The 14066-nt window shown below is 37.4% G+C and overlaps 1 protein-coding gene across 10 annotated transcripts in view; it reads left to right on the top strand.

Moving 5' to 3' along the window:
- The window catches only part of MCF2L (MCF.2 cell line derived transforming sequence like), a 152942-nt gene that overhangs the window by 118018 nt on the left and 20858 nt on the right, over window positions 1-14066 (top strand). For all 10 annotated transcript variants that reach the window (XM_088160150.1, XM_014885091.2, XM_088160146.1 and 7 more), the window contains 11 exons: window positions 5044-5163; window positions 5983-6099; window positions 6607-6756; window positions 7422-7546; window positions 9160-9274; window positions 10233-10352; window positions 11172-11363; window positions 11558-11749; window positions 12431-12590; window positions 12733-12803; window positions 13839-13915. In XM_088160150.1, the coding sequence (XP_088016276.1) occupies window positions 5044-5163; window positions 5983-6099; window positions 6607-6756; window positions 7422-7546; window positions 9160-9274; window positions 10233-10352; window positions 11172-11363; window positions 11558-11749; window positions 12431-12590; window positions 12733-12803; window positions 13839-13915 (1439 nt within the window). The remainder of the gene's footprint in view (window positions 1-5043; window positions 5164-5982; window positions 6100-6606; window positions 6757-7421; window positions 7547-9159; window positions 9275-10232; window positions 10353-11171; window positions 11364-11557; window positions 11750-12430; window positions 12591-12732; window positions 12804-13838; window positions 13916-14066) is intronic.

Genomic DNA, 14066 nt, shown 5'->3' with positions numbered 1-14066 from the left:
CCTAAACCTTGTAGGAGTCAGGCAGTCCCATTTTTGTGCCATCTGGAATCTTACTGGTTTGATATCCAAGGTGAGAAACGCTGAATTGCAGTAATTCAACTTCCCATTCTTCGGCCGTATTTGTAGAGATGTTGAGTTTCTTAGTGAGTTCTTGATATAGAATAGATATGTTTTATAAGTGGTACCCCATGAAAGGCATTATTTTATATTTATATGGGATAGATATTTCCCATTAGTCCAGTTTCTAGTTAACTCTTTGCATCATGTCCTGAAAAGTAGAATAACACCTCACATTTTGAACGGCTTAAGTTTAAAAATACTCCTCTTCTTTCAGCCCTGGTCATGTTTCTCATTTTGCTTGGATTTAAGACTAGAACTTGGCAGTATGATGAAGCTGGAACAGTATTTGTATTAATTTTGTGGCTATTGTTATGAATGAGTACAGTAAATGATAAATGAGTAAGTTTATTTTGAGATCAGTATGGCTTTGTCTGATTACTTTGAATGTTTTGAGACTACTACACATGCAGGCACTTTTGCAGTTATCCTTGTGTAGTTAGACATTTTTCTTTATTTTATGTATTTGTTTAGTGTGTAAAAAGAGAAATGAGTCACTTAAACTCAGAAAGCAGGATCATAATGTCACAAGCATTAAACATAGATCTAATGCAAAAGAGTTCTATGTTTTTAAAACTAGATTTCAAGCTGTTCTTTTTATGAACTGATTTAATTCAAGATTCTTTCATGACAAAACTTATATGTAAGGCACTTACTCATTCTAGCCAGGAATAAACAGTCTTTAAAAAAATAGGTAAGCAAGTACTTACTCGGCCCTTTATATAACAGAAGTATTTTGGAAAGAAGCACTCTGTGGCTTATGGCATACTACTAAGTGCAGAAAGGAAAACACCACCACAGAGTTTGGTAATGTGGGTATTTTGAAGCTGTTCATAAAATGAAAATTAAATCGTTTGAGACAGAACTACAAAAACCGAGTCAAGCATTAGCTCTTGGATGGCTCACATGGTTATGATATTTCTGCAAGCTGGTTAACTTCAGGATCAGTACTGGTGGTACATGCAGCCTCTCTGTCAGTAATTTCTGTGAAGAAAAACGATAGTTAGGATTATATGCAACTGATATGTGGTCCAAAGGAGGCCACAAAGGTGATCAGATGTCTGGAGCATCTCTCCTGTGAGAACAGGCTGAGAGAACTGAGGTTGTTCAGAAGAGAAGGCTCTGGGCCAGAATTCACTGCAGCCTATAGCTATTTAAAGAGAGCTTATAAAATAGAGGGAGAGTGACTTTACACAGTCAGATAGGGATAGGAAAAGGGGAAGGTGTTTAAAACTGAGTGAGGAGAGACTTAGATTACATGTTAGGAAGAAATTCTTTACTTACTGTTTTAGTGAGGCACTGGAACAGGTTGCTCAGAGAAGCTGTAGATGCCTCAACTCTGGAAGTGTTCAAGGCAAGGCTGGATGAGGACCTGAGCAACCTGGTCTAGTGGGAAATGTTCGTGCCTGGGGGCAGGGGTTGGAATTAGGTGATCTTTAAGATCCTTTCCAATCCATTCTGTGATTCTATGGTAATTTGATTTTACATTTTGCCCAGAACTCTACTGGGTCCAGTCTATACATCTTCCCCATTCCAGAAACCTGGGGCATGCAGTGAAATGCTCTCCATCTCTGAGAAGCAGATGTCTCAAAGCAGGCAGGTTAACCCACTCCTGAGAAATTATTAACTGGTTTTCAGGAGAATTTAAGATTGTTCCTTATTTTGTCCAGCCAGAAAAGGTTCTTCCCCGTATTCTAGGTTCAGGATACTTGTAGGGAAACAAAGATTTCAGTGTATTGGAATGCTTTGATCCCGGGGCTGTGCTGTATACAATTTTCTGGTTTGGTCAGGTTTAATTTAAAGCTGATAACAACGTGCACATCTACATCTTTTTCTCTTTGGAATTGGCACTGACCTGACTGGATGAAAAAGTGAAGGAGATGAGCAGATAGAAAACTAATCCCATGACTGTCATGAAGTATCAAACAAGTGCATGTGAGGTGAATGAATACATGGGCTGGGCTCTCCTAGTTTTTGCAGCAAATATGAAAAATATGACCCCTAGCCTCTTTTGCATTGGCATTAAACCAGATAAATTCAATATTTACAAGACCTACAAGAGACAAGATGTTGGGGAACTAATCTAAAGAAAGACACTTTGGGGAAAAATACCAACCCAGTTTTTGAACATGCAAACCCTTCAACAAGTGTGAGTAAGGTTCATTGACTTCAGTGAACAGTCCTTGAAGGCACTTTATTTGATAGCATGATAGCACTACTAAACATAACATGAATATTTTTTGGTGCTTAATATTTAGGAAAGCATTATTGAGAAGTCATTGTTTGTTGTCTGGTTAGCATACAATGGCTTCAAACAAATATGCTGCTGACTAGAACAGAGAATTTTTGTTTTGTTCCAGTGTTCAGGGTGAAGTTGACTGGTCAATGAAGTTCACAGACATCTACAGAGTATCACTTACATCATAGTATTGTCTCTGCAAGTCACCAGGGCTTTAGCAAAAAAATGTTAGGAAAAATAGTAGTATTTTGGCAGTGCAGATACAACCTTTGATAACCTGCAATAGCTGGCACAAGTCCAACATTGTTTACTGTAGCACAACTTCCCTTTCTTGTTTCACAGAAATCAGTTTGCAGATTTGACTATTAGCCACAACAAGGGAAAGAGGCATGATTTTTTAAGTCATGGGGCTTTTTGAAGAAAAAAAAGCAAGTGGGGACAAGTTTATAGTGTAGACAAAGTCAAAGTAATCTAGAATTTGAGCTTTTATTCAGAGAGAAGGGAAATTTCTGACAGGTTTTGAATGGGAATTCAAGTGATACAAGACTGTATTGACTTCAACATCATCATTTTGGGTTGACGAGATAGAAAATAATTGTAATGTGTATTCTCTGTTTTCATTGAATTGAATACCATACTTAATTTCATCATGCAATTAAACTCTATTTCATAAGAACTAATATACAGTCCAGAAAAATTTACTATTAAATTACATTTGGGTACTGCTATCAGTAATGGCCTAAATGTTATAAAATCACAAATTGGGTTGGGAGGGATGTTGAAAGACCATCTGTCCCAACCTTATGCAGGGAAAGGGAGCCTTGATGAGGTTACCTGGCACCCTGTCCAGGGCATTTCCCAGTGCTCAAGGCTAAATGGGTTGCAGATATTGGCTGCCACTGCCAGTGGGTCAGGACTTCATGTGGTGGGGAGGATGTCTCACAAGGAGGCACCTTATTTTTTTCAAAATGTGTTACCTAAAAGGTATCTCTGTTATTAGTTTTATTCTGAAATATTTGGATTGCCGCTGAAAAGCTTTGCATTTTGGAAGTTAAAGGTAAAAAGTAACTGCTCAGTGGGACTGAACACTGCTGTTACAGGCACAAAATAAATTGGCATGTCTGTTGAATGAGAGAAGTCAATTCGACTGTTGTTCTAAAAGGCTTATCCAGGAGATTTAATTAAAGATTTAATAAAAGATTTTTTTTGTCTGTTGTTTTAATGTCTCTTTAATAAATTTATGAGTTTGCTTTGTGTGGTAATTCAGAAAAAACAGTAAGAAAACCATAATCTTTTCTTTTTCTTCTGAATATTCTTCAGAAAATTGCTATGAAAAGTTTTCCCTCTGATAACTGTGGGTTAGTAATTTCACAGGCTGTACTTTTAAGTGAACGGTGTACTTTTAAACTGAATTTTATATTGCAAGGCTGAGGAGCTAGTGAGGGCCCTCAGAATTACCTGGATCCTGTTCCCAGCCCTCAGACTCCTTTGGAACTGAACCACTGTACTTTCTAGAAAATTTGGACATTACTGAAGTGGAGGCAGATTGAGAAGCTCAAGCCTTTAAGGTTCCTTAGCCAAATGATATCTTGGTTGTATACTCAATATCTGGGGAACCAAAATGAATCTGTGAAGTTTTCAAGAAATGTCTTAAACTACTTTTCCCTTTAAAAGTTCTTCATTTCTAATGCTAAGTACCAGGAACCCTTAGAAATATCAAAATTATTATTAAATCACTCTTGAACCTTACAGATACTAACAGCTCCAGTAGGCTTGGAACAGAGCATAACATAACAGCTCCTTCTGTCCGTGGGGTTTTTTTCGTTGGCTTTTTTTTCTTCCCTCTGGTAAACCAGTTTGCTAGAAAAATGAAATCATTTCCAACAGTATAATGAAAAAAATTGCATACTTAATCATTATAATGATCATTTCTTTAGTGAATTTCGCTGCCTCCTTACAGTGGAAATACTGAATAGAGGAGAATGTTTCCAAGAGTGGCTAAATGCCAAATATGCAAATCTCTGCCACAGCAGAGGTTGATTTTTAATAATTTAATGCTATTTTTTTTGTTTCTTCTCTCTTCTGTTTTCCCCCTATCCGTTGTAGAAATGGGACAGATCCATCATATTGCTAGTTGGAAGTTGATGAGCAAAAACAGAACTGAGAATTTTTATGCTTTATTTTTATTTTTGTCAGCTAAATTAAAGCTTATTTCTAAGTTACTGCCTGAGAAATTAATTCTCTGTGGCAAAACCTTGCACAGGCAAGGTAGTATGTGCACAAATAAGAAATTTGTTGTTAGGTTTTCACACAACAATGGAGGTTTCTTTAACACCTTATATTAAGGAGAAGATGAAGTAACCATGAAAGTCTTGCTGTTAAAAAAATACTAAGCCACTGCTGTTTGTTCATTAGCCTCCTTGGGTAGGTTGTAATCTTAGCTGAAGATCAGTATAAGCCAGCCCTGAAAAAAAATTGATTCCAAGAGAATAGATCCCTGTTCCCAAAGACAAGTAAATGTCATTTGAATGAAGCTCTTTGTACTAGCCATGCAACAATATGATTGGTCACTCCATTATGGGAGGCCTTTGATACAGTTAATTTGTGGTATATTAGGGGCTTCTCCTTGTTCAAAAATATTTTCTGGAGCTGAGACACAGAAAATAACAAGCTAAATTGCTTTGCAGGCATCTTTCCCAGGAAACCTGCAATTAGTCCTTGTGCTGCGCCCAACAGGATTTTTTCATCGAGCTCTCTCGGACATTGCTTTCAGATTCAACAGAGATGAGCTTAAAATGAAAGTACCTGTAAGTAATCCTCTGTTTTCACTTTACTGCCAGGAATCTGTAAAAGTACTTAAGGTAGCCAGTGAGGACCAAAGAAACCCCAACAAAAAGCCATGTTTAGAGGCAGCTCTAACAATTTTAGCTAATTCCTGATGGCTTTTTCTTGAAAGAGTCTGTGAATTTTGAAGCAGATGCATTTTCCATGGACAAACGCTATGGTTTCTGTCACTTGAGCAAACATACAATGGATGGCTGTTGTTATATTGCCAGTGAACCCACAGATTGTGCTTTTGTTTGCAAATGTACAGCATTTATGTTTTAAAAGAAAATTTGAAACTATATGAGCTGGTGATATAAAAGTTACTGTACTTATCAGATGTAAATTTCAAGGGGGTCTTTATGAAAATTTTCCCCCATCTTTAATTTATTTTGGGGAACCAGTCCTTACACGACAAATCCATGTAGACACTATTGTTCTGTCCTGCAGACCCAGGATAACAAGGAAAAATAAACAAGAACTCAATGTTACTTTTAGAAAATAGCCATGTATGGTTTATCAAGATAAAAAAATCTGGCAGTGTTATGCTGTATGATCCATAAGCTTTTTTTTTTTAATATGCCTGGTGCCCATGCTCATATTCAGTCATTTATATTTACATCATCTTCAACTGGAAGAACTGCTAAGTTTGTTTTTCTATACCCATAGGAAACAGTTCCATCTCTCACTTTTCTATTAAAGTGCATCTTCTCTGTCCGTGTCTGAAGGATGGGGCTTGGAATCCTCAACAAGGGACTTGTCACCACTGACCACGTTCACTTTTTTTTTCTGTCCTGCTGCAGATCATAATGCTGGGCTCAGTATCAGAACTGCAGGGTTACATTGATAAGACACAATTAACAGAAGATCTTGGTGGCACCCTGGATTACTGCCACAACAGATGGCTGTCCCGTCGCACTGTAAGTCTTAGGTTTTGTTTTAACTTCTCAGTTTAATGAACCCTTCTGTTTTATACCCTGTCATTTATAAAACAGATTCCAAGTGATGCAAGTTGACTTGCTCAGTGTGAGAAGATGTTCCCAATGGTACTTAGTCATCTTAGAGAAATAATATGAGTAATAACTTGGGAGTGGCTTTCTGAACACTTGGAGGAAAGGAACTACAGTGTGTTATTGTGTTGAGGTTTATTGGTTTTGCTACAAGAAAGAAAAATCTCAACTTGTAAAATAACTCCAGATTATAAAATATGAAGAAGATACACCTGATACAAGCCTAAGAAAAATATACAATTAAGGAATTAATGGTGACGGTATCTGTTGCTTGCAAAATTCTACTTTGGCCATTTTTCAGTCTTGTAATTCATCTGTTTGGGTTTGTTTTGAGAGTTATATTTTGTATGCTTGTGTTTGTTTGTACGTATGTGTGTGATGAACACGAAACATCTTTAATGCTTTTTATTCCAAAAGGCTATAGAAGGTTTCGCCCAAAAGGTTAAGCAAACAGCTCAGATTCTTCAGTCCTTTGGGACTGAGCTGGCTGAAACAGAACTACCAAATGATGTGCAATCAACCAGCTCCCTTCTTGCAACACACACAGAAAAGAAGGACAAAATGAAGGTACGTAATTTTTTGTAGAGATGCTGGCTTCTAGTTAAACTATCTTTTAATATAACTAGCAATATTAATGGAAAATATGGATGATGTTAATAGAGAGTAATAATGCGAACTATCAATATCTTTTTGAACTTGTTTTTTTATGTCAAAAATACTTTTTGCATTGAAAAATGACATTTCTTGAAACTCAGTTTATGTGTGTACAAATGTATAAGGGATTGTATGCGAAACAGTAATTTCTTTGTAAGTAGTGGTGTGTTTAATTTGTAGTTTTGTTTGCAACAGGAAATTTGATTGTATTTGCATGCATATTAAAATATATGGCCTTTTGAAGCATGAACAAATGTTCTTTCAAAAGGATTAAATGAAAGCTATTTGGCAGTTTCAGAACTGTGCATCTAAAATTTTTGAGATATTTGTAGCCTAAAGCTACACTAGAAGACTGTCTACCATGAAAATTCAACTCAGTTACACTGAAGTCTTAAGATGGCAAAGATGGAAGAAGCTGACATTTATAATTTACTATCTGTTGTCAGCCACTGTTTTTAATAAAACTATGCTTGCTCAAAAATGCTATTGAAATCATTCTTTCAATTCAGTGCCCTGTGAATTCTGCTTAAAAAAACAACACACTGCTTCAGCATGTGGGTTTTTGTTTTGTTTTGTAGGAAGATATCAGGGTAGCAGTAGAACAAGGAGATGATATCCTTGGAAGTATTACAAAACCAGTTACTGAGAATCCTGAATACAAACTGAATCAAGATCAGCTAGACAATCAAACAACGGTAGAAAGGTGAGAGGTGTGAAATACTAAACATGCTGCTTTTTTCCCCAGCTCCGTTATTTAATTCCATATTTATGCTTTGCAAATAAGTAAATGTTGCCATGTGAACATTATAAAACATTTCAGAAACAACTCCTCTGTTGTCAGATCTGTCCTGAGCAAAGTAACCCCCTAATGCCCACTGCAAGGTCACCTGGCTATAGGGAAATGGGGTTGGAATTCTGATACCACACAACACAGTTCTTCTTTTAATTTTTGTCACATTTGGGCTATATACTTGAGTATTTTTTCCTTATTTCAGAGAATATCAAGGCTTTGTTTAGAAACTAAAGTGCAATCCAAGAAATGTTGCTGCTGTACAGAAGGCATGAGGGGAAGACTGAAGTGGTCTGTCCCTTCTTTTCAGTAGATTTGTCCATTTCCATTAGGTCCCTTTGAAGTGGGAGGGGTTTTTTATTTTAAATCTGACAACTTATCAATGTTGTTAGTAGCCTTTAAAGGGCTACTAGGGAGTACACCACTCTTGAAGTACCTAATCACCAATTTCCTATGTGCTTCCTTTGGGCATATAAGTACTAGATATTGTTTTCTTTGCTCCCTGCCTGCCACATGCACACCCCCCTCACATTACTGCAGGTTTGAAGACATTATATCACTGTAGCACAGATGTAAATTTTCATAAAGCTATGAAAGCATAGCTCATTTCCCCCAGGCAGTATTCTGCATTCTTTTTTTGTCTGTCATTCTGTGTTTCTGTTACACTCAGGCCGACTCTCTTTCCAAGTAACTGTCCATTCCAATCCACAAAGCTTGGCAGAAGTCACTTTTTTTGGTCACTGTTGCTATCAGCTATCCAAGGACGATCAGGGTGGGGGTTGCTAATTTATCCATAACATTCCTATTCAATACAATATCTGAAGGAAGTTGGAACAAAGTGTGTGCGTGTGTCACTGCATTTTCTGTAGTTGGTTTTAACTTGTATATTCAAAGTTTGTTTCTGTACTGTTAAAGACAAAAGTTCATTAAAGTTCTGATGTGTAGCTTTCCCTGGATGTAGCCTAACTGCATCAAAGTGCACTGTATAAAGTCCATGGGATATCATACTGTCAAATGCAATAAGAGAAGGTAAGTTAAGAAATGAAAATTTTAAGTAATTTGCCAGAATTATAATCAAAGAAAGTTTTCTTCATCACAGTACAGTTATATACTTGCCTGTGATATTTAATTAATAACTTTGCTTGGAAGAGAAGAAGCAATGGACTTCAGGTTTATAGTGAGCTTTTCTCCAAAGAATGAAATGTAAGGGCAGTTGGCTGGTCACAGCAGCACAAATTTTTGTCTTAAGTTTTCCTGATAGCCTAAGCCCCAGCTCCCCATGTCTCCATGCCAAAGCTGAGAAGGTGCTTAAAATAAGCACTTGCCCATTTTTCAGAAGTTAATGTTTGTGTTGAGTTTCAGTTTTTACATCAGTGTTGTTGTAGTAAATGATAACAATACAAAAAATGTTTCCTATATCCAGTTTATTTGTCCTGAAAAATACTGCTTTGGGGAGGCTTTTTATTTACTGTGTTGCACCCATCATTCTTACAGTATTTTTATGTGTTCTGTTTTGATTTTTAAAGGCTACTGGCTCAACTACATGAAACAGAGACCGCCTTTGATGAGTTTTGGATTAAGCATCAGCAAAAACTAGAGCAGTGTCTGCGCCTTCGGAATTTTGAACAGGATTTCAGAGAGGTGAGAGCTTCTTGGTGGCAGTCAATATTTGGTAATCTAGAAATTATTCAGAAAATGCTTCCTGCTCTTGATTTTACAGTTCTTGTGTGTACTTGAAAGCTTTCTTGAACCTTTTTCTTGTACTTGCCCTTACTTGACACACTGCTATCTTTACTAGTTTGAATTCTTGCCTATAGAGACATAACATTTCTTTTTTTTCTGCAGTCTTAGGATTTTTTTTTCATGCACCCAGCAGTGTATAAGCATTCAAAAACTCCTTTGAAACCTGTTCTGTACCGCAGAAACATAAAATATTGCTACAACACTTCCATCTTGCCAAGAGGTCCTTTTATGGAACTAAGTCTCAACTAAACACTCTGGCTGAAATTTTATGAAAACTGTTTCCAACACTGTGGGTGGGAAGTTGCAACCATAGTGTTAGAAGCTGGGTGGAGGCTGAACTACAATTTTCACAGCCAGTTTCTGATCTCATGTTGTTTAACTCATGTGCTTGATGGCACCTACAGATGCTTTATCCTGGTGTAGCTGATCTTGGAGCACAGTCCCTGCGTCTCCATGAGAGCAACACTCAGAAACCCTCTTGCAAGCATTTGTCTGTCTCTAAAACCATTGCTAGAGTGGGGACATCTCCCTTATGTTTTGCTGTTAACATGAATGTTGCTTTGTGTCCTTGTCATCTGGTAAAAGCAAGATCATAAATGTTTCCTTAGCATTAGTTTTTTTGCATCTTTTTCAGTATCAGGAAACAGAATCACCTCACTGCCTTTTCTTTGTATTTGTTTTCCTTTTGAACTGGGGGGGAAAGGTAGGCTGAAAAAAAAGGTGCTTTGTCTCTGTGCCCCAGTAACTACATAATGTGAATCAACTGACTTTAGATAGTGGCTATCAGCTATTTAATTGGTGGCTCTCTGGAGAGGTGGAGCTGTCTTCATTCATATATGGCTGTGTCTCATTTCAGGTCAAAGCAGCTTTGGATATTGTGTCTGAGAGACTATCTGCCTTCACAGATGTGGGAAACAGCCGTTCACATGTGGAGCATATTTTGAAAGATCTTGCCAACTTTGAAGAAAAATCACATGTAAGAATTCTGCCAGTCTCCTTAATTTCTCCCATGATAATGCACATGCAGAGGGGAATGGGATTTGGTTGTTGAGTGTGTCAACTTAAGCTGACAGCAAGGCAGAATTGGTGTCTCAGGTAATGTCCAGAAGGAGTCTGAAATAAAGACTTTAACCATTGGAGCAGAGTAATTCTTGGCCAACCCTCAGTAGAGAGCAGAGTAACCTGACACAAAGTGTGATTGCTTCATGTAAGAATTGCATGAAGTGTCTACATAGCCAAGCTTTGCATTTACTGATCGAGGGGCCACTTACATTCCGTTCCATTAAAGCCATGTCTTTCAATAAATTTTAGAAATCAAAAAGCTGTGTATTGAATGTACAATAAAGATGGCCAACAGAAACATACACTGAACAATATAGAAAGGGAAACTTTTTCTGATCTGTGCTTCACAATGAAACAATTGCTCTCTAAGTCAGGTCGTTGCTCTTAAGGCTGAGATAGGTATTTTTTAATTTGAGTTCAGGTTGTTGCTGTACCCCAAATTGCACTCATACACAGACCCTGCTGAATAAGGCATAGAAAGACAGCAGTGGTTCCTTCACAAGGAGGCCTGTGATTAAACTCACTGTTGTTTCTGAGGTACTCTGGTACATTAAAGTTCTTGGGCATCTGGAAAGACAGGAAATCACTGTGATTTATTACGCAAGGCAGATATTAACTATAGATGTATTCTTTATCAATATGTGTATTTCACTGCATAAAAACGATTAAAATTTTTTTTTCATTGATCTTGATCCAAGGAAAGATATTCTTTAATCAGTGCTTGTTTTTTCAGGAAACTGTAGCAAAAGCCAGAATGTTAGCCTCAGAGCGTGATGCATTTATTCAAAGCAATCATTATGCTGTGGACTCCATTATTCCAAAATGCAGTGAGCTTCATCATCTCTGTGATGCCTTCACTACTGAGACAGAACGGAGGAGAAATCTTCTTAACAAATCTCTGGAACTTCATGACTTACTAGAGAAGGTAAATTCAGTATGCAACAGTTGTTTCTCAAAACCTTCATTGAACAATTGTCATAATGGTAGGTAACATTATCTCAATGTGCTGGAAGTTTTCTCTTTAACTAGCTGAATACATGACAAGGTTGAGGTGTTTTAGACTCTTAGTGTGTGATGCTGACATTGGTGCATTCTGAACCTGTTCTTATCTGTTTCTAGTCTATGAAGTGGTGTGATGAAGGAATTTACCTGCTGGCTTCCCAGCCAGTAGATAAGTGTCAGTCTCAGGATGGTGCAGAATCAGCATTACAGGAGATCGAGAAATTCCTGGATACTGGTGCTGGCAATAAAATCAAGGAGTTGAATAAAATTTACAGAGAATATGCACACATCCTCAATGAAGACCTAAAGGTACCAGACCATGTTTATGTGTATCTGTGTGTTCGTTTGTTCATTTTAGAATTGCTCTCTTGTACTGCCACTCATAAAGCAAAATAATCAGTACTAGGAGTTATATCTGTGAACTGGAAAGCCAATACATTTCTGTGCCTGAGTCTCATCATATCTTTGGATAAGCATCAAAGGCTTCAGAGACTTTTCATAACTACTTAAATTTTTCAGACAGTAAAATTGCTTTTTAAAAAAAATTCTCCCAAGCGAGTATTTGAAATACCTTTTATTTTTATGTAGCAAAAAATGCTACTTTTTAAAAATATTTTTTAGAACTTGAGACTATATTCCTTTTCTTCGTGGATCTCTTCATGTAACAGAACCTTTAGACACTCAAAAAAAAATTTTTTTTTAATTGAAACTTGAATTCCAGATTTTTCTATAATAAGTGCACAAAACATTTTTGAAGTGATGTTCCAATTTTAAGTGTACTAAAATCACAGTAAATTACACCTTGTTAAGAGTAAAGAGTTAGTGTGATATTTCTATATGTGGTGTAAAATTAATTGCAATTTCAAATCAATATGCTGTAGATGTCAGTGTAACTTGTTAATAGGACTCTCACAGGAATTTAAAAAGTATAATAAATTATTTAAATTATTTCATTAATTAAGTTGGTTTTTATTTCCATGGCAACCATAGGATCATGTGCAAAAGGTTTTCCAGAAGCAAGAAAGTATGGAAGAAATGTTTCAAAAGCGGCAAGTAAGTCTTAAGAAGCTGGCAGCTAAGCAGACACGTCCTGTTCAGCCAGTTGCTCCAAGGCCTGAAGCATTTGTAAAATCTCCTTGTACCTCCCCAGGTATTACTGGATTAGCCTTTAGTTTTTCGTGCTGTGCTGAGAAACTTCAAGAAGCTTTCAGCCATAACTTGTGGTTGCATGAACATCTGTGTCAGATCTGATCCAGGTCTAACTTGTGTTCCATTCTGGTTTACTTGTTTAGGTCTTCAAAGAGAAAACGTGTCCAACTCAGAAAGCAGCGTGCTTCGCAGGGTAAACTACAGAAAAGCAAAGGTATATCTTTCACTTCACGTTTTTCACACGTGCACTACTTGAAAATGTCATAGCACAATAGAACACTCAGGAACTCATAGTAAGTGTGAGGGAATTCTACTGAAAAAGTGATGGCATCGTCCCAATTGAAGTAACACTGGTGAAACAGTCGTGTGGTTTAAATAGGGGCTGCTTTGTTGCTGGGCTGGTTATGAGGGAGGGTAAAGTAAAGAGTTGCCAGTATTAGGAAAAATCTTAGGGGCAGCAGAATATTAAGTCTATGAACAGGAAACATTTTTTATTTGCCAGTAGTAATTGGCTACTCTTAAAACCATTGACAGTGAAGAAGCAGTTGTCATTGGCTCCAGGACAGCTTCACCTCACCTAGAGGATTGCCATTCCCACGTGGGGATGGGAATCCTGCCCTGCCTGCAGCAAGGGAAGTATCCTGACAGCAGCAACAGAAACAAGTAGTTTCTCACTGCGTTAGAGAGTTGAATCAACTCAGCAAAGGTCCAGCAAAAGACAATGCAAGGAGGAAGGCAGGACCACTTCACCAGGATGGACAACATTTGGAGAGAAAAGGGGTAGTTTAAGGAGGGCTTGAAAGCATAACCCCTCTCTTTTTTCAGCAAGCCCTAGTTAGGTTTAGGCATTGCAGTAAAAGTTTTAAGAGTGAATTTCCATGTCAGGTTAAGAAGTAAGCAGAAAGTTAGCACGGTACCTTGTGTTTAGCTTGGAAAACAGACTAAGGCAAGTGTTGCCTACAAGATTATGCTGGTGCTCTGATGTCTTCTTGAAAAGGGGCTTTGAACCACCAAACTGGTGGCTTCAAATTGGTTTTCTAAACTGACTTTTGATGGAGAACTTTCCACATCCAAATGTTGTGTGCTTCTAGACCTTCAGGGTGATTTGAATTTTTTTCTCAACCTTCATTTTTAGTGGAGTACAGTCTTTCCAGTGAAAAGTGGTGAGAACAAAGCTCTGTATTTTGAAGGTTTTTTCCCACATTTGTGGCGCCATGATTATTTTTTCATTGTTTGTTTCCTTCTTTAGAGTGACGTGACTGAACTCCATCAAAGCAGAGGAGGATCTACAATGGATGATGAAGAAAACCTGGCTGTGTTACGACAGTAAGTATGTTTTGATAAGCAAAAACTGTGAGTTTTCTCTGATTTGGTTCCAACAAAGCCTGAGTTTGGCTAAGAATTTGATAAAACAAGTATATTTCTCTGAAATAACCCTCAGTGCTTTTTGAAATGCATTGGCTATGCTCTGTGCACA

Source organism: Sturnus vulgaris, chromosome 2 (genome assembly GCF_052056855.1).
Source record: "Sturnus vulgaris isolate bStuVul1 chromosome 2, bStuVul1.hap1, whole genome shotgun sequence".
NCBI classification, from domain to species: Eukaryota; Metazoa; Chordata; class Aves; order Passeriformes; family Sturnidae; genus Sturnus; species Sturnus vulgaris.
Note: the sequence above shows the minus strand (reverse complement) of the source record. Positions and strands in the feature narration are given on the sequence as shown.